Consider the following 21,165-nt stretch of genomic DNA (forward strand, 5'->3'; position numbering starts at 1 on the left):
GAAAGTAATTGAAATATTTTAAGGGAAAATACTGTGTTTCCCTCATGCATTTCACTATTTTTACTGGCTTTTGGACCAGAAGTGAAAAAAAATCAAAATACAGAAGAATTACTGTATGTAAAAAATAAGAACAGTACCTAGGAAGGTGTGTGGGAGATATCCTGCATATGTTAGGATTACTTGGCAAAATGAATTTTTGCTGAGCTGAGTTTCTTCAGTAAGAATTACTCATTGTCTTGCAGCTGTGACAACTGCCCTAACAAAACAGATGATTTTGAGGGAACTGGAGCAAATAATTTCTGTGGTACCTTCAGTCTTAACAGCCCATATTTACATTTTCAAGTGTCTACTTGAACAAAAGAAAACAAAGTCACTGGTAGCCATTAAGTGAATAAGATTTAAGTAAATAAGATTGCTTGGAGTCAGCATACTGGCACTCTTTCTCAGGCAGGCTGTGCTGGTATAAGCTGTAAATGGCCCTTGGGAACAAATTAGAGCCACTATGGAATTGTAAACTGGGTAACATGGGTATCCTAACTGTCACCACATAATAAAAAAAAATAAATTCCCCAAACTGTTTACCTTACTTGCAGTGAGTGACAAGCAGGACTTTCAGTACAACAGAGTGATTTTGAAAAATAAATTATCCAAAAGGTGATTTTTCATATTTTGAAGACATTGTCAGTTCTGCCTTATTACTTGTTCTATGAGAATGCTGTGATGGGGTATAAGCTGCTCCATTCACAGCAGCAAGGCACCCCAAGCTATCTCACAGGGGTCACAAAAGAAAAAATATATCATTCTGAGGGTGCATATTTTCCAACACTATGCCTTTGCTGGTGCAGTTATTTCTACATCTGTGAATCTGTAGATTCTCCAAAGGAAAATGGGAATTTCAATCTGAAAAGGGAAAAAAAAAAAAAAGAGGAAAAGAAAAAGAGGAAAAGAAAAAGAGGAAAAGAAAAAGAGGAAAAGAAAAGAGAAAATGGAAACAGAGAAAGGAAAAGAAACAAAGAAACAAAAAGGAATCAGAAATTTTTAAAAAGGTGAAAAAAGGGGGAAAGAGGGAAAAAAAAAGTGGAAAAAGGATAAAACTTTCTTAGATGAGACCAGTAGGTGGTAGTGTTGACTTTATCCCAGAGCACTTGCAAACCTTAACATGAACTTTTCTTTCCTGTAAAAGGGTAATTCCCAAGAAATGAGCAAATTAATCTTATCTGTGTTTTGCTACTTTAAAAGATATAGTCCTTTGTGTCACATACCAAAGTAAGTCTTCTTTCAGAAGGAACTGTATTGTCCCTATATTGATTTTGGCATCATGTCTTGTTTGGCAGATAGAAGGAAATTCTGATTTGTCAGGGTTTCGTTAAGCCAGCTCTGATACTCACCATTCCCAGAGATGAAGAGGAAACTACTGTTCACCCTGGCAAATGCCCTTTCTTTACAAGAAATCAGAATGGTGGCAGAAAAAGGAAGAACATGAGAACACTTAAACAGAGGAAGCTGAGGAGGAAAAGCAGGAGCTTTAGAAGTAATTTTGAACTTTAGGAGCAAATATATTCATATTAGTTCTGAGACTTAGGGACATTTCTGGGAGCTTGGGTCAATTTCAAGCAAGGTAATAGAATAAAACTGGGGAAAAAAAACATGGGAAGGAGAGCAATTTCTAATCCAGAATGGGAAAGTGGGTCTCAGTAATCTGTAATGTCAATATCTCTAGCTCACCTTTCCTTTGGTTGCCAAGACATCTAGCACCAAGCTTTGCCACTGTGGCCACTTGTTTTGCCTCTGTATTTAGGGTGTCCATATTTAGGTAGCTGTGAGCTGCACTGGGTATACGTGAAAGTTGAATCCAGCCCACTGTGACTCTGTAAGCTGAAATTTAGCCATTACCCTGCTTTTGCAAAGCATGGCATCACCAAGCATATCCTAGATCTGTAGCCTTCCAGGGTACCAATATCCCTGACCAGCTCCTACCTGTGTGTACACACCTCTGCCTGCTGTACAGGAGACCCATTTCTGCTCAGATCTGTGCACCCAGATCCTGCCTAAGCAGCCTTATGGGTGTGCCAGGCTCTAGTCCTGTTTCTGGATGTCTCTGGCTGCACCTCAGACCTTTGCTGTAGGCAGCTTTTCTTCTGAACAGGCCTGTAAGATCCCTGTTTTGTCTTGCTTCCAGCTCTGTCTCTGGCCCTGTCTTTTACTGCCTTTGACTGAACCTCTATACCTGACCCAGGATCTGATCCATTACTGCCCACTGAGATAACATACACATCCACAGCTGCCATCACAGCTTATGATGTAGTACATGCTGCCCCATGGGTGAAACTCAATTGTCACCCAATTGTCCAGTGACAATCTGAGGCTATGATCCCTCCTTTAACTGCTGAATTCCTGCTTGCCATAAATCTTAGCACTGGCCAAGTCCACAGCAGAGAGGTCTGCACAAATCTATCACATGTTGTGGCACCCCTTGAAGCTGAGCAACAAAAGGATGCTTCCCTCAGGAGAAAGAGAAATTCATTTAATATCTGTGAGCAATGTCTCCTATGAATTCTGCATCCTTAGACAAAGAGGTACAGATGTCACCCCAAAGTATGAGGAGACCTTTTCTTCTGCCATGAAAACAGTTCAGTTGTTATCTTTGTAATGGGTCTAGTTCCAACAGCAAAGGGTCAACAGGTGGCAGGATGGCTGTAATGAAACTCCAGACCTCTTATGTCTCCTATTTACTGAGTGAGACAAGTCCTTCCTCGGCAATTGCACTTTGCAGTCTTGTCTTTCCCTGCTGTGGTACCTGCAGGGCAACAGCGAAAGATCAGAAGTCCTGAAGGGCAAAAAGAGTATATTCTGGCTATTTTGCAATTTCAATGCAAGTCAACTGAAATTCAGTAACAATTCTCTAATGTTAGTCTACTGAAAATTTTAGAATAATGAGTTTTAGAACAAAACATTTCCATTTGCACTGAAAGCATAAAAAGAAATAAATCCCAAGACTTGTGAGGCAGGAAGAGGAAGAGAGCAGAGAGCTGAAATGAAAAGTTCTGTGAGAAATGAACCATGGTGGCAGTTTCTTACAGAAACCTTCAAAGGATTACCTTTTTCCTCTGTAAGACTCTCACTAGTAAGGAGAAACCAGTTTCTATTTGAAATCTAACCCATCTACCCCTTCAGAGAAGGGGGTTTCAGCATTTTCACCAGCATTCAGTGGTGCCAGGCTTCCTGAAGAACCTGTGTATTTTATGCCCGCCACCTACCACAATTCCAAGGAAGTTGGGGTCTGGTAATACCTCTGCACATCATTAAAGAGCTACAGTTTATTCCTTAATGCCTTGGGAAAAGAGTTTTAGGAGTGGAAATCAACTCATATTCCTGACATAAAGCAGTTCAAACCTTTATTAAAAATCACTTTGAAGAAAACATTGCATATTCCACAGTCAGCCTGTTGCTGTCATGAAAAGAAAATGAAGCTTGTAGTCCTCGTCTATCTTTATGCAAGAATTTGTTCAGGCCTAAATCTATTTATGTTTTAAATAAGTATGCAATGCTTTTTAAAAAGTATGTAAATGGTTGCTTTTCCAAAAGTCATTTAGGGCTTTAAGACCACTAACTTTACAGCTGCTGGCCTCACAAGGAGCTATTTTACTGAAACACATTGAACATGTGCTCCTAATTAATTTACACCATTTCAAAGATGCTTATACAAAATCCTCCTGTCTGAGGTAAGGCTTTGTGCTGCTACCTTGGTCACATTTTGGTACTTTACAGCTTCACAGAAGTGGAGTCTTCAGATGAAGATCACCTATTCAGTTCAGCTGGACCATCTGGGGTATTTTCCAGTCCTGTTTCCAATGCCATTTTTTTTTGACTCCTAAAAGAATTACTAATCCCATTTCTCATGCTCGCACCTTCAGTTTTGTTTCACTTTGCTACACTATTCACTAACATTTTTAAAAGTGTAAATGAAGGTTGTAAGGTCTGATATGGCTGGAAAATGTTTCTTAATATGCAGTGTATATTGTGAGGGGGTAAAATGTACTTAGGAAGGCTTTAGTTTGACATATTGTTCTGTAATGAAATTCTGATTCAAACAGAATATATTATCTGAATAATATTCACAAAAGTGAATGGAAAGGGCTATGCACAACAACATATGGTTTTTAAATTAAGGGTAAAATATGTTTCTCCACATATATCAGAAGATATTTTGTAACATATATAGAAAATGCTACATATTTCTTCCAAATGTTGTGAGTAAAAGTTTATTAATGTTTAATGACACTGTGAGATTGATTTTTAACAGAATATAGGTATTTTATTTTGGCTTTTTTTTAGTCTCAGTTGTAATCTTGAAAATCAGTTCCCTAGCTTCCCTCTGAACACTCTTAAAAATGAAATCATTAGTCACATGTTACTTATCCATATTGCAAATTACAGATGTTTCATTTCTTGGAGACCGGTAACCCACAAACCTCAGTGATCCTCTGAGGATTCTCAAGAGCTTTGCCAAATAACTACTGAAATTAAACTGCTATTCATTTAAATATTTAAAATATTATGAATTAGCTTTGAAGACTGGGTATTGTTGGCAGTTTCTTGAAAATAAATACACGTTTGGTTTCTGGAGTAAAACTGCAATTACAGTTGTCTCAAATATCTGTCAAAATGACCTGTAAAGGTAAACAGCATAGCACAGAAGTTTCACTAATAGAAAACTACACTTGGAGAGTAGTTTTCAGTGTCTGACTGTCAAAATTAGAAAGACATACTGAGTGGGTTTTGACAGGGATCTGCCCCAGAACCAGAGCTATTCAAGATGTTCCTAAGCAGTTTGCAAGACTAAAAAGTATGTGTTCAAGTAAAAGCAGGCTGGTGGCTGAGGCAGAGGATGCATGCTGTTGGGGAGGACACACAATTCCAACGAATCCCAGAAATGGCCTGGAAAAAACGGGATGATATTCAGTGGGTCAAGTGAAATATGGGATATTATGCAGGGTCCGTGAGACGCATACATACATACAGGGTAAAGAGCAAATTATGTGCTTTTCTTTAGAAAGGGGATGAAGAGCACCTGTGCATGATAAACCAAGTGAAAATCAACATTTTGTGCTATTGCAAAGCAGGAGAACATGGTGCTGAGTTGCAGAAATATAGGTACAATTTGTAATACACAAAAAAGCAATCTTTCTCTCTGTTTAGAAAGCCTAGGGCGAGTTTCCTTTACAGTGTTAGCACACGAGTACTGAGGTTGCTGCAACAGAGAAGGGAGCATCTCTTCCCTCCATCTAGGTCATTAGAAAGGGGAACACTGAACCTAAACAGCTGCAAGGGCATTCCAGTTGGTCATTAGAAGCCCTTCTCTTCTGATGGAAACAGAGTAGCACTGGAGAGCACAGCACCGACCAGATTGCAATCCTCTGTATCAGGCAAGTTGGACACTGCAGGAATGTTGCATCTGCCATGGGTGAGGAAGATGGATTTAATGAACAGTAAGAGCAGTGCAGTTAAGACAGATTTTCTCACAAAGAATAGGGATTGGTAGTCACTTCAAAGGGAAACTGCAAATGTAGCTATCCAACCCCACAGGCAGACTGTGGAGCAAAGTAGGTGCCCCATTCATGGCATGGGAAAGAGAATACAGTAAAGGGGATGTGCCAGTTGCTGCCATAGAAGGAGGTATCAGTGCAACAAGGAAGGAAAGATAAGCTGGAGATGAAAATCAGAGTATTGAAGGATATTTCATACTTGCTGCTACTCAATATTAGCAATAAAGAAGGTACTGAACTGTCTTGCACCCAGCTTTACACCCAACTAATTCACTAATTGGTGTGCTGCAGCGATCCCTTGAGAGCCTACCTAGAACAGAGGCTAAACAGTGTTAAAGGAATAAAGTAGGTATTTATTAAAAGGCCTTCAAAGGACACACCTTGGGCAGTACAAAAGCCTGGCCGGGGCTACACCCGAGATGGATGAAGGGTCACATTTTCACACTTTAATAGGTTTTGGTCCATTTACATATTGGGGTTAATTGCCCAGTTACAGCTTTAGGTTATGAAGTCCCATCCTCCCAGATTGCTCTCCTCAATTCACTGTTGTTTATACTTTCTTGGGCCTGAAGCTACAACAGTGTCCTTGGTTTTCAGGCTGGAAAAGGATTGTTTTATCCAACTAAACTGTGAGGAGAACCTGCTAACACTTTATATGAAGTTCAGAGTTACATACTAATGCAGTACAGAATCTGGATAATATGAAAGCTAAATCTGAAGGCATCACAGTCAGGATGTAAGCATCTATCCAGTCTATTAATTTTTGCAAATAGTAGAAATTTCTGTTTCCCAAACCTCATCCTTTCTGTGCCATGGCTTCCAGTTATTTTCCTCTATGACTTCATAGTATTACTCAGAACGCTGAAAGTTTTAGCAAGCCTTTAATACTAAAAATTACAGCTGCCTTATCTCTCTGGCAGATCTTGGATGTTTTCCAATTACCCTTTATTTCCACCTGAAAAAAGGCAAGAAGCAAACGCACGATACTCTGTTAGAATCACAGGCTCAGTCCTGAAGAGAGTCCTGATAATTCCAGGGGAGATTTTTAGAACATGATCTGGCCTTGATTTTAGAATGAAGTCCACACTGAAGCAAGCGTTAGGTGTTGCTTATGTCATCCTCAATATACTATGGTCGTAATTTTAACACAGAAGTTCTCAAAGTAGAGTATCCTGTAGAGACCATGTACTGGCACAAGTGGTGGATAACAAGTCTTCAAATATTTTCTTCACTTACTTGTTGCTAAGTAGGTGGAACCGCCATGAATGAACAGCTCCATAAATAAAGTATCCCATTAACTTCTGAGAAGGCTTTTTATCGGGCAAATTCTGCCTTAAGGCCAAGTTTAAAGATTGTCACATAGTAAGTCCTTCTCAGCCTTTGAATAAAGTAATTGGAAATGAGGTTTCAAGAGCCGACTAGACGCAGGTAAGATGCTGAATTCTAATGGCTACTTAAAAATCCAAGTTCATTATTTCCAGGGTTCCTTCTCTGTCAGTTTTACCTGGAAGATACATTTGGAACTATGACAGTGTGTGTTTCAATATCTGCTTTGATCTATTTCATGTTCTTCTCTGTAGGGATCTTCTCTGTAATACCTCTCAGGTCTCACTCCTGAGTCAGCACATAAGAGATTAAGCAATTGCACAGCTGTCTGGCAAATGTTACTTGGAAATAATTATTAACTTTCTTGACTGGAGGTATTGAGTCAGATTATTATACCAAAGAATTTCTGGATACATCTTACATGCTCCTTATGTACTGTGCTCTTTGGTTATTGAATGGCCTTGCAACCCTGCCCACAAAGCCAGGAATTCTGCAAGCTGAATCCTGGGTTATATTTGTTTAAGCAAAAGGAAGGATAGGAAGTGGAAATTAATTCTGAGCCAATTTGTATTTGGACTGGATATCCAGCCACCTCAAAAATGAAGCCAAACACAATGCAGAAGGGCAGTCTTTTACCCAACGAAAATACAGCCATCCATCCACACCTACATGTGGCCGAAGCTAGATAGGCCCCTCCAGTCTCACCAATGTTCTAATTAAAGAAAAAAAAAAAGCACCGCTTAAATTCCATTTAGGTTTGTGGAATTGGAAACCAAAAGGGACTAGATCACATGGTGTAACCTCTAAGTCACAGGCCATTAAATTTTACTTAGTTGCTCTGTTGAGCTCAATAACTTTTATTTGGCTGAAGCACAGTTTGTGTTTCGGCCTCCAGTAAGGCAAGCAATCTTTTTTTGAAAGATAAAGAGACACAAAGCTATTATTTTTATTGACAAAATTGAGTGCATATGTTGGTACATATATGCTCTGTTTTAGCATCTGATTAGCTAAAACTTGGTTTTAGCTTGGAGGATATGCTCAGGTGGGCTAGGAGGTAACCTGCCAGCCAGCTGTCACCTACGAGGCCCACAAGATGATCCACATCTTGCCGAGGAGGAGGCATGCGGAAAGAGGAGGGAGGGGAATGCACACAGACATGCACCAGTCCTGGTTCAGCTCCACCTCATGCATGCACATTCCTTTCAAGGACTCCATTTAGAAACAAGCTCTTTGTTATTAATCCCTTAATTTACACAAGTACCTCAGATGTGTAATGTTTTCCAAACCACAGTTTTAAAGGCTCACATAATTAACAGAGTAATATAAACCACTTCTATTCTAGCTGAAAAAAGATGGGGCTGGTGTTAAAACAAGATTCAAACTCAACAGACTGAAGAGTGAATCACTCACACTTAGACATTGTGCAAGTTGATTTGAATCCTTTGTGTTTTATTATTACAATAAATTATGTTACGTAATAATTTAACTAGAAATATATTATGTGCTGATATGAAGATTCAAAAGTACAAACATCTTTATGTCAGGCTAATTGACTGCTCTTTTTAAGAGATTTAAAATAAGGACTCTCCTTTTAACAGAAATGCTATGCCTTGTGCTTGATACTTTACACTTGGAATCTTTTTAGAACTCCAGCTTTAATCTGCTGTTTTAATAATATCCCATCTAGGATTTATTTTAATTTTTATTTTTTTTAGAAATGCTACACACCCTGCAGAACTTCCATGCAGAGTTATGAATCAGTACAACTGAACAGCCACTGGAGAGCAGTCTTCAAGCTACAATTAAGCATACTGATCATACTTCAGCTATATACCGATGAGATTTTACCTTGCTGTGTTCCAGTTGCCTGTATTTATGTATTTTCTCCTGGTCTGGCCAGCTATTGTTTTCTAGTTTCCTTCCCTGCAGTCTGGATAGATTAAAATAGCCTGCAGACCTTCTGGAGGAAATATTTTATAGCTCTATCCAGTAAAAGCTTGATACAAAGCCATTTAGCTTAGTGAATGTCTTTCCATTGACTGGAGTAGTTTGCTTCCAACCTTCTGGTTCAGAGGCTCAGTGTTTAAATGACTACACTGATGTTAGGGTTGATGAAATTAGGTTACTTCTTACTTTTTATTCAGCCTGCCAAACAGTGTTTTGGTTACTGTAGTTTTCGTTGATTACTTCTCTGATGAACTTGAGAGAGAATCTGATTCAAAGCTCGTGGAGCTCAGGAAGTGATAAATCTGGACCACTGTGTTTGCTACTGCAGGTGTGATATAGAGTCCAGGCCTGCAACTCTTCCCCTAAGTGTGTGCAGCCACCAGAACCCAAAGAACAAGCCTGACTGTTCCAGCTGTGTTGAGGACTGAGACACTTGCAGAATGAACCTAAAGGAAGAACTTTGCTGTCTTATAATGAAAAATATTAAAAACATAACCTCATTATTTACAGCCAAGAATTTGATTCCTATTTTTCAAATGAGGTTTCCATTTCCCTGGGTGAAGGTTGCACCTGCCAGAAATTTGCTGAAAGAAAAACATGGTAAAAATGTGGGTGTGAGATCCTGTTTGGAGAAATGGAGACCACCAAAAAATCTAAATACTCTTTTCTGTGTAGATCCTGTCCTTTATATAGTTATAGTGTGCATTGCTGGCCATCTCATCATAGTCAATGGGCAGTTTGGTAGGATATCATGACAAGGACTTTTCTAGACAAGAAATGCAGACTAGCACATAAAGTACAACTGCTTAGAAACACAGTAACAATTTGGTTTAAAGTTCCAGGAGTCTCCTACAGGCTTTGTCAGACCTCTGTGGTTTCTGTTTGAAATTACAGTAGATTTTTTCCAGTGGAGCATAGCAGCCGAATGCGTGCCCCGTGTGCAGAGTGGGAGGTTTCTCACATTCCCACCTTGCAGTCAAAAAGTTTTCTGGCAGCAAGAAGTGCTAATTTAACAAATTTCTTTCCAGTGCCATTTTGCCAGCAGGCAACCAAAAACATCCCTAGGTGTTCAAAGCAGAGGTGATGTTGGGAATGGAAAAAAGATTAATCCAAAGAAGCTTGAGGCCACTCCTGAGGCTCTTTCCTGGGAGTCCCCACCCAATTCTGCAGAAAGCCAATATCTGACCTGATACATGCTTGCATTTAAATAAATGCTAGTTTAGTTGCCTGCAGGGAGAATAAAGCCTGTTTATAATTTTGGATGAGGTCTCTGTATGTGTGACAGAGAAGCCCCATCTTGGATCATCAGTTTTCTCCTGTACATCTCCTCCTTTTCCTTCTTTCTGTTCCTCAGTTCTTGTTTTCCCAAAGCCAAAACAGTGCTCATCCTGAAGTGGTTATAGGAATTTCCTTGAGGTCTGGTGAAATACCTTTCCTTGTTTGACTCAATGAGTTTAATAGCTTGGTTTGAGAGGCAAAGCATGCCTGCAAAAGCACACCCTTCTACCCAAGTCATAGGAATTTCTTTACAATTGCTCTTTGACTGGCCAGAAGAGACAGCTCTTCAGAAACACCCTAGAAGGAAAGGACAACAGGCTGGATGATGGGCAGGGTGGTATTCAAAGATTATTTACCAGAATTAAGAAGATGCTTCTTTTAACCATCTGGCTCGGCCACACCAATAGCTAATTTAATCCAGAAAACAGAGACACTACCTCATAGTCCATAACGCATGAGTCACTGAAAGCATCTGACAAAGATGATCAAGTAATTATAGTCTCCAAAATTGTCAGATTTGTTGGTAGAGTCCAAGGTGGGATGTAACTGATGCTGTCACTTCCTTGCACACATGGGCCAATTGTGTCACCAGGGCTATAGTCAAACACTTCTGAATGATGGCTTGAGTCCTGCCAAACAAATATTTCCTCAGTTAACCAAGAAAAGTTTTTTGTTTCAGTAATCACGTAGTGATTGTAGAACACAAATAAAATACTGAACATTTTGGGCCAGATTCTTCGGTGGTCCTTTGCTGCTGGAGAGTCTGGTGGTCCTTTGCTGCTGGGCAAAGGGGCTGCAGCAATAAAAAGTGGTAACAACTTTAGCTACATTCAGGGAGGTTATGGGTGCAGCACTGGACACAGAAAATGCTTTGGAAGGAGTGTTGTCATTAGCAGATCTGGTCACTTGGGCCTAGAGAAGCCAGGGTATCAGAAATGTCACTGCTAATATGCCCTATAAAACAAAACAAAAACCAAACCAAAACAAAAACCAAAACAAAACATAAACCACCAAACCAAACTAAATAGCATACCCTCATTTGTAACGGCAACAACATTGAGAGTATGAGCTGCTTAAAACCAGCCACTAAGGTTGAAAATATGTTTTTGGAGTTTTTTCGCTCAAACTGTAGCTTATCAGTGGCCTTTCTGTCATCAGCACCTGGCTATCCTTTAAAATGCAATATGCATCTATCATTCTGAGTTGCAGGGAATTTGCTTTTTTTGGTGCTGTGGCAAATGTTTTTTGTCTGTATTCTAAAGGCACTGCCATACCCAACCTTTTGGCAGCTGGTACCTGAGGCCAGCTCAGTTCTGGCGCCCTTGTAGAGCCTTGGAACCCTTCTGGGGAAGGAAACAGGTGAGGAAAAGCTGACAAAATAGGGGTCTGGTCCCCTCAGCTTAGGAGGTCTGCTCAAGCCAAGGCATTCACCCATGATCCCTGTGCCTGGACATGTGTCTTGCTGATTTGGACACCGGCTCTGGCTTGCAGACTCGATACTCTGGCTTGTCCTTGGCTTTGCCTCATTGCTACAGACTTGCCTGGAGAACTAGACTTGACTAACCCTGGTTACTATCACAGGACCTGCTCTGCTCTTTGCTTCTGGGTGGTGAAGTACTGCATCCCTCATCAGTGAAATTACTGCCCCGCCAGCCTGGCTATGGCCCTCGCCTCCCGGCCTCACCTGTGCTGCTCCTTCAAACTGGGCTTGTCACAGGTGTTTGTTCAGCTGTCAAATTTATGGCTGAAAATACAGTGTGATGTCAAGCAACAGGGAAGTGGTGACCTGGATGAGACAAGAGTAATCTATGGGACTCAGTCTCCCACTCTCTGCAGCTCTGCCACATATATGTAACCCTAAAGAGTCCACTAAGAGCAGGAGAGCACAGTAAACCTTTGGCTGCTGAAGTAATAGCTAGTGCCATTTATGAGAGCCTGCCTGGCACTTGAGGATTTGTGGAAATTCAGTGGGATTCTTTGGTATTGAGCCTGTGGAGGTCAAGATCCCACTCCTATCAAAATATTACAAGGCTGAAGGCATCCTTGAAGGATCAATTAGAATGTCATTCATCCAGGCCAGGGGGCAACTGTTGCAGATCATTCCTGATAAATATTCATCTAGTCTGTTATCAGGGAACTAAATTGTGGAGCTGCCACAAGCTGTCTATGCAGATTTATTCCAACGCTATAGATTCTTAACCTTAAAATTCTACTATACCTTGCCCTGTCCATAAAGAGAACAGAAAATAGATTACTCCCTAAATTTTTGCAGTAGCTTCTTCCGCATTTGAAGACTGTCTTGGTCGTTCCTTCCTGGACAGTATCATTGACTTCCATGCTAAAAAGACCTCACTTTTTTCCAAACTTTACTTCCAAATTTTTTTGAATTTTGGTAATTTTCATGGCTTTCCTTCAGCTTCTGAACATCCTGCAACAAATTGGATGCCCTATTTGAGACGCTAACACTAAATCATGCATCAATATTACTTCACCTACTTATAGATACACACTTGTATCTGTACTGTTTTCTCATTTCAGCAACAATATGCTTCTTTTTATTCCATTCCATGCTATAGCCCTGATTAGCTCTGCAAGCCCCTCGCCAAAATGCACTATTTTGACTTAGTCCCTGCTGAATTAATATTATTTTTACCACAGACCATTTTATTTGAGATAATTTTTATTTGTAATCTAACTTATTTACATTCCCAGTCAGCCTCACAGAAATCCCTCTATTCCATCTCCTAGACTGTAAAAGAAAACACCACCTTACATAGATCCATTCCTTTGCTATGGATCATAACTGTCAGTCACATTTCATCAAAAAGACATTAAATAAGTTGTCTTTCAATGTCATTTCCTAAAGATTACTCTTCAATTGAGTAGTTCATTAACTCTGCTTTTCCTATTATTCATGCACTGACAGAAGGGTTTCACAAGCAATAGTTGCCAGGATTATCATCTCACTGGCCTATCTGGTGTTGCTCTTGTGTGCTGTTGAAAATAATCTTTAGTGCTCTGATACAGTTTCTACTTCCTGTATAATTTCCTCCCATGTTAGGTATCAAAGGGATATAACCAAGTTGGTCACTTACTCTGCTTCCTGTCCTTTGCCTGCACCTGGAAAGTTTGCAGTTGCACCTTTAATTTCTGTCATGGTACATGATTTCTTTTTAAATTCCCATTTTTAACTTGGACCAGCCTTCCAGGAATTGTTACCTAACGACTCTCTGGATAACTGAAATCTGCCCTCCTGAAATCCTGTTGACTTTTACTGTAGTGTTGCCTCTTTCTGGTCCCAAGGAAATGTGAATTCTGTCATTTTCCCGTCACTGGCACCCACATTCCTCTTTGACCAGCTCCAGCACGTTCTGTTTGTTGGTTCAGAGCCGACACTCTTTGTGACAAACCAAAAGAAGGGCTACCAGGGTCTGACTCTGTCAGCACCTAGCAAACAGTTAATGCATTGTAATGGGGGTAATAAAGAAGTAATTTTGTGTGTAATTCTTCTGGGTTTGATCACAACTAATCACTGAACAATTCATCCCTGGCACATAAAGCTGTGGGATAGCTTTTACCCACTTGAAATATGCATGTTAAAACAACAGCATTAATTCTTGCCTTACACCTAGCCACAAATAAAATGCAAAGGGATACATAAGAAGTGTGAATAGCATATATCTAGCCAAATACATGTGCTGTTACACATGTTCCAGAATATAAAACAGTTCCAGAAAAGCAGAGTCCTCTCTGGTCTGTATCTTGTGTCTCTTACATTCTTCTACTCATGTGTTCTATGAGCGGGGAGACAATTTGGAAAAGCAACCACAGGTATTTTGACCCACCCTCTAAGAAAATAATCCAGACTACAGGACAGTGATTTCTTTTCATTTTCCTGCTAAAAAAATGTATATCCCACTTCTTTCTTTGCTCTCTGCTATAGCCCTGAGTTCAGTGACAAGGAACAGATGCTGACTTACCACCCCATTTTAGTTAATTCTTTGAATAGCTAACACTTGCTTAATGGGAACTCTCTTAACAGACACCATACCACTCTGAGTGCATTGTTTTTTTCCCAAGGTGGTCTTTTTTATAGTGTGAGAAATACAGGGTTGTTGTTTTCTTTTCAGATTAGAAGTCTTTTGGACAAGATTTATGTAAGGATTTGGGTGTATATTAGACTGTATTTATGTAAGGCCAAGAAAAGAAAGAACCTGTGTAAGAAAGAGCTCTTGTACTGTATTCTGATGTCTTTCCAGAGCAGCAGTCCCTGATATCCTCACTCACATCAGTGAGTGGACTAAACAATTCCAATGGGAGTCCGAACTCTGCATCGTTGAAATTTCCTTCCCATAAAGAAAATGTCTGTAATGAAAAGATGAATCTTGGTACGCATCAGGGCCATGCATGGAGATACATAGTTTGTCTGTGTATGTGTATGAATTGTGGCATTTGGGAAAAACCTGGCCTTCCAGTAGTTGCTCTTTTCTCTTTCTTTAGGCAGACTTTCAAGGCTTAGCATATAACTTTTAGTTCCTTCTCTGATAACCTCTTCAGAAAAAAAGAAACCAAGTGCAACAAATAAGATTTTAATCAGTCACATTTTTATATTGATGTTTCTCATTCTCATCAGGCCCAGTGACTTCTCATGGTTTTTCAAACCTGTCAATTGAATGTTAACAGTGTTCATTCTGTATGGTGTATTTTTGTATCACTGCTACCTTGCTGGAAGCACTGCATGTGAAGACCCTCATAGGGAGCTGGATATTTGGGATTCAGCTTCTCTTTTTGTAAGATTCTCTAAAATATGCAAACTTACTTTTCAGGTCTAGCTAAGTTATGCTTTTATAGTTTTCTGAACTTCAATCACTAGACTTCACAAAGAGCTGCCAACATCTCCCTTAAAGGTCTCATGACTCCTAGTACATACTGAAATAATTATGTTGGGCAAAAGTGTTTCTAATCAGTCATGCACAGAGAATTCTCCTTTTCCTTCCAGTTACAAACCTGTTTCTTCTCTCAGGTGTTTTAACTCCAGTGGCTCCAGTCCAGTTTGCATCAGTTCACAAAGCTGTAAGGGACAATTGCATATGCTAACACATCGCTGGGCCTGATGCTTTTTGTATTCATGGCTCTTTACTCCCTTCTGGGAATGAAAAAGGACATTTATTTGGTGTTTCTTACAGAAACAATGTCCATAATTAGGTACCTCTAGTGCTGGCTGAGATACAAAGGAACATTTGTTAATTATTTCCGTGTGCTTGAGGAACACATTGCACCAAGGGCTGGCTTGCTTGGGGACCACAAGCAGAGAGGTACTAGACTGTCCCTGCCATGCTCCTTTTTAACAAAACAGTATTTCTTTTAGAGTCAGGGCTTGGCTTGGATCCCTGGCTGCTCTATCCAAGACCCAAAGGTATCCACAGCCCTGGTTGTCCCTGCCTGCCAACAGGTTCCTCCACCCCTGCTCATGGCCCAGAATCCCGTATCATCAGCCTCTGCCCAGAGACGCTGCAGAAGGGCCAGGCTCCAGCTAACCACAGCCCTGTCCATGTGTCTGAGGCTACCAAACACAGCTCACCATGCTGCATAAAGCTCTGCCAGCATCCCCACTTCTTCACATCTGTGCTGTTCCTGCACCAAGCACAGGAAGGACGGATGTTTGCATGCCTGGCCACGGTGCTGTCCCAGACTTGAGTATCCCAGGCACAAACTTTTAGGATGGATATAAAAAATGGCACCAAGCTCAGCCTGGATCCTGCTCTTCTGTCTGTTTTACTGCAGGGTAGCACAGTTTCTTGGTAGTACTGGAGACTGTTGAGAGAGAGAAACATGGCACTGGCACTGCCTCTGCCTTTGAAACACCAGGCTGTGCAGACTGCTGTAAAAATCATATCATGACAGCACCAACAAGAACTGTGTCTCTGCCTTTCAAAGGATGAATCTTTGCCAAGAATTTAGCAAGTCTGACCAGTCTTACCCACCCCTTCAAAAGTAAGCAGGCAAGCCTTTGTGAAAAGCAAAAGGAGGCTGTTAGTATTTTGTGGGCTGGGCACAGGCCACAAATGTTGAACACAAAGAGCTCCAGCTGGGAGTCAGTACCACCAGGAATTTCCCCCCCTCTGTAATGCAGAGATCACTTAACTTCATTTTCCAGTGAGAAGGTTATCTTGGAAAGATATTCAGCTTGTTGGGAAGAAGGGGAAGTTTTGTCAGGCACAAAAGAACCACCTGAGAAGCAAGTGATTCCCAAGTGCTGCTGAACTCCAAGGCCTGGCCTTGAGACTCACTTTCCAGAACCATCCTTGAACCCTTCTGTTTCTGTTCCACCTGCTAAGTCACAATGTCAGGGCACTGAAGCTGTGGATTATTCCACATGCCCTCAAATCTTAAAGATAACAGCTAGAAAAACAATTATGGGATTTTCCTTTCATTCATCCTCTTGTTTCTGCCCACGTTTCACTTCTCCTTATTTCTTCATGAGATCTGGTGCTTTTTCCTGTCACTCCAACATCTGCACTTCTTTCAGATTGTGATGGATCTCCCCTGGACTCACATTTCCCTCCTTTTACCCATGCTTTCCACAGCTCCCTAGCTCTGTGAAGTCAATGAATGCAACTATTTCCTGTCATTACTATAAAACAGCAAAGTAGAAAAAGAAGTTATTTCTACAGTACTTTATCCTGGGCCTACCTTGCTTGCCTGCCTATATATAAACCAAAAACTCTTCAGAAACAGCAGTGCACTTGGATGAGCCACCCATCCTCCACTGGCTCCCTTTCTGCAGTCGCCAGCCAGCCCTGGTGAGGTTTTGAACAGTCCCTGGATGCCACCGTGGACTTCACAGCTGGGGACAGCATCCAGAGTATTTGGTAGCTGCAGATGAGCGAAGTAAAATGCATTCTAGTCAGCATTCTTCTGTGATGCCTGGACATTAATTTAATGGACTTCACAGCACCATAATGCAGAAGTTGCTTAAATTATTGGATGAGGATCATTCAGAAGAACCCTAGAAAAAACAAAATAGTCAGTTTTCCCCTTTGTTGCACTGAATGATGCAGAGAAAGAGAGCTCCACTCAGTCCAATGATGACTTCTAACAGAAGAACAGAATAGGATGCAGTGGTATCATGTCAGCTTTTATCACAGCTCTAGCATGAGTGATGCCATTATTGTAATAAAATTAGGGATACCTTTGTCCTACAGTGAATAAAACCATAATTTCAAGTCCATTATTTCTACTTCTGAAGTAAGGCTGCTAATTTCCTGCAAGAACTTACAACTGACTCACGAGACATTCTTAAACCACACACAGTTACCTTTCCAAATTTCAAAGGCAATGTGGTCACATCCCCATTTAACCACTGAGATAATCAGAACTGCAATATATGTGGTATTCAAGTGTAATAAGATTTCAGCGTATAGATGTTCTCCCCCCTTTTCACTCTTCCTTAACATTTAAGGTACTGTTTTTTGCAATCTAATACAATTCAGTCCTTTCCTCCTACTACCCCTTTCTTCCTTACTCTCAATAATATTTATTTTCTCTCCAGTTTTCCCTCTCTGCTTCTTCTTGGGTCATTTTACATTATTTCCTGGTTTAAGCAGCTTGATTTCAATTAGCTGTGCTCTCCACCCTTCTTTCCCTGTGATACCTGTTTTTACCCACCAGTACCAAGTAAATTTCTTCACATCTGTCCTATCTCTTTCCCCCCTGTTCTTGGGGTGGTAGCTTTAAAGGTAATGCTGCACATGCTGTTCTTTATGTCTCCCCAGACTCTGCCAGACCATTTACTCGCTGGGCATAAAACTTTTACTGGACACTCATGCTCACACAAACATCTCCTCTTCCAGGGATCCAAGGGGGCTGGAGGTGCAGATGTGCATCAGTCTGCTGCCTCCTCTTTCCATGGGGCTTTGCCAGTTTTAGAAGCCAGAGCCGGGTCCACACAGATGTGTGAGAAAGTGATTACAGTGTGGGCAGACATAGCTCTAAGTAAGGTAGCACATGCCATGGTACAGGTGCTGGAGGCAGCAAGGAGACATCAGTGCAGCCTAGCACTCAGAGTGAATATTAATCCTGGAGTCCCTGGGGGCTGCTGCTCCAGTTTTCAGCTGCAGTCTGACATAAATTGCTGTCAACACCAGAGCAACTTAGGTAAAATCTAGTACCTGGGCCACAATTGAGCCTTCAGTCTCTTCTGTAAATGTACTTTGGAAGACTTTGGTGACAGAACAGTCTTTGTGCATTAACCCTGGAATGTGCCTGTGCATGCCAGGGGCAGACCTAGCAGGATTATGGTAGCTGGCTAACTGTGTCTGCAACTACTACTGCCAGACTTATAAATGGGACAGAAATTTAAACAAGATAAAGGGGGCTTTTTTGGGGTGTTTTTGGTTGTTGTTTTTTTTTTGTTTGGTTTGGTTTGTTTTTTTTCCTTTTTAGTATCAGTCAGCTGGAACATGAACTGGGCTACACCCTGTCTGGTTTTACTTGCCTGTTTCTAGTATTACTATTGACCAAAAATACAATTATGAACCCTGGTGAAGTGCTCTCAGCCAAGTCTGGCTAGGATGCTCCCCTTAGAAAAGTGACACAGGTTGCAGAGTCTCTGAATTGCTTGGGAGTGCAGCCACTGAGCAGGAAGGAGATCTACTGCTCTGAATAGAGAAAGAGCAGGAGGTGCCTGTCACCTGAGAGCAAAACCAAAGCAAAAGTCATCGGTCAATTGATGTACTTGATTAATCAGGCAATTTATAAAAGGTGTGAACCAGCTTCCCCCCTCAGTGGAGTGTTTCTGGGAATAACAGTCAAGGAAAATGCTACATCTGAAAAATAGTTCTTGTGGGATACTGGATAACTGGGGTAGGAAAAATTCTGTTCAAAGGATGTAACCAGAAAAAGGCTCTTAGCTGCACACGTAGGCTCCATGGATGAGGGCTCCTCTATCACAGATTCAGGACTTTGTCAGCCTGACTCACCAGTTTTTTGGGCAGAAAAAGAAAGAAGGCAAACCAGCGAATGGACTGCCAAGGAAAGCTAGAAATGACAAGCCACATAAAGGACAATTTTTAAGGCTGTAGCTCATGTAGTGTTTTATGCAGCTCAGATATAACAGAAGAGTGAATGATCTATGTCAATAAGCAAAGAAAGGAAACTTGCTCCTAACTCCCCTTAATCTCAGATCCTAGGTTTTCAAATAAAGGTTTGTGCCTTATTTCTGGTACACAGAATTCTGAAACTCTCAGAATTTTATATCCTTTTATTTCTCACGTGTCATTTTAAAACTGAGAGGGTGGAGCTCCTTTGTGATGCCCCTCCTCTCTGAATCCGAAACTGTACATCCACAAGCAAACACTTGGTGGGATGCAGTCATTTTGCACAAGTAGTAGCAGATGTTGCCCACCTGGTAAAACTGCATGTGCTTGTCGAGAAAAGGCTTCAGAAACAGGAGGCAGAAATGGTACAACTGGGATGACATCCTGCAACTAAGTAACTGTGACATAACACAAATTCTCCGTGGCATCTCAGACTGTGAGGCTGCAAGAAGGGAATTTAAACCGAGAAAGTGAGGAGCAGCATGCAAGAAAGCGTTCACAATTTGAGAGTACAATTCCATTTGAAGGGCAGTATGCTACTAGACTCTGTTTTATTTGTTTTAAATATACTATGGTTTTCAATAACATTGAAAATTTTTTGATCGTTCAGCATAATAATAGGAAAACTAACACTACGACGGTCATCTGCATACACAGAGGCCCCATCATCCAAGCACGCAATCAGGGAACTGATGCGAAATCCTCCACGGAATAACAGCAAATCACGGGCAGGCACCTTCTTCCTTGTACATACAGCGACCTGCTGCCTCGGTAAAAGCCATGCCAGTCCAGTGCCTCATCAGAAGAAGAAAAACTTGCTGTAAATCCCTTTTTCCAGAAGCTTTTGGTCGGTTTAGAACCAAGTGTTTCCAGAGCGGGAACGCTCGGGACCTCCAGCGCGGCCCTCGCGGCGCTACCTCGGCGACTCCTCCGCGCCGCGGGGGGCGCTGTGTGCGCGGCCCCGCTCGCCTCACGTAGCTCCGCCGCCGCATCCCCCGGCCCGACACGCGGTCAGGAAGTCGGGCGGCCCCGCTCCTCCTCCTCGTCTTCCTCCATCCTCCTCATCCTCCTCCTCCTCCGGCCACGCCCCGCCCCGCCCTCTCTCAGCCAATCACCGCGCCAGCTTTCGGCCCCGGCGCGTCTCCTGCCCCCTTAGGGCAGCGCCAGGGCTCCCGATTGGCTGCGGGGCCGAGCCGCGCGGCGGGAGCGGTGCCGAGCGCGGGGCGCGCTCCCGGGCCGCGCGGCGGGAGCGCGCCTGCGGGGGGCTGCACCTGCGGCCGCCGCCAGGCGGGGCGGGGCGGGGCGGGAGCGCGGGCGGGCGGCGAGCGCGGAAATGCCGGGGCGGCGGCGGCCGGGGCAGGGCAGGTAACCCCGGGTGCCGGCAGGCATCCTCCCCTCCGTGCCCGCCCCCAGCGCCGGGAGCCTCGCCCCGGCGGCCGCGCCTCCGCCCCGGGATACCTCCGCACCTGGGACGCGCCCGCCGCCGGGAGGATGGCACAGCCCGCGGCGGAGGAGGCGTGTGGCTGCGCCGCCGCCGCCGCCGCACCGGGAGACGACGGCGAGGAGATGAACGGCAGGAAGGTGGCTCTGATCACCGGCATCACCGGGCAGGTATCGGCGGGGGCTCCCCTCGTTTACGTGCCCTGCCGGCGGTGGAGGGAAGAGGGGACGGGAAAGACTGGCCCCGAGGAGCCCGCGGGCAGCCGTGACTGGGGCCGGGCGTGGGAGAGGGGCGGCGGAGGGCTCGGCGTGCCCTCGCTGCCGGGCCCCGGGGCACATCCCCGCGGGTGCGTTCCCAGCCCGGTGCCCGCTTCCCTTCAGCGTTGGTGCCGCCAGTTCCGCGCCGGGCTGGAGCTCCCTCTGACAGCCCCCGGCTGGCTCAGAGGCGGACAGACCACCTCGTGGGCTGGGCTTGTCTGCCCCGGGGGTCTGTAATGTTCTTCAGATGGTGTCAACGAGGTGGGGTGCAG

The 21,165-nt window shown here is 42.8% G+C and overlaps 1 protein-coding gene across 3 annotated transcripts in view; it reads left to right on the top strand.

Annotated features, from left to right (window-relative positions):
• The first annotated feature begins 20,546 nt into the window (after positions 1–20,546).
• The window catches only part of GMDS (GDP-mannose 4,6-dehydratase), a 409,807-nt gene continuing 409,188 nt past the window's right edge, over positions 20,547–21,165 (top strand). For 2 of the 3 annotated variants that reach the window (XM_086899999.1, XM_086900006.1), the window contains exon 1: positions 20,548–20,806. In XM_086899999.1, coding sequence (XP_086756125.1) covers positions 20,687–20,806 — 120 coding nt within the window. In that variant the 5' untranslated portion in view covers positions 20,548–20,686. Of the gene's footprint in view, positions 20,807–21,165 lie in introns of all 3 variants that reach the window. The other variant, XM_086900041.1, reaches the window with a different exon arrangement.

Source organism: Cyanistes caeruleus, chromosome 1, assembly GCF_971803275.1.
Source record: "Cyanistes caeruleus chromosome 1, bCyaCae1.hap1.1, whole genome shotgun sequence".
Taxonomy (NCBI): Eukaryota; Metazoa; Chordata; class Aves; order Passeriformes; family Paridae; genus Cyanistes; species Cyanistes caeruleus.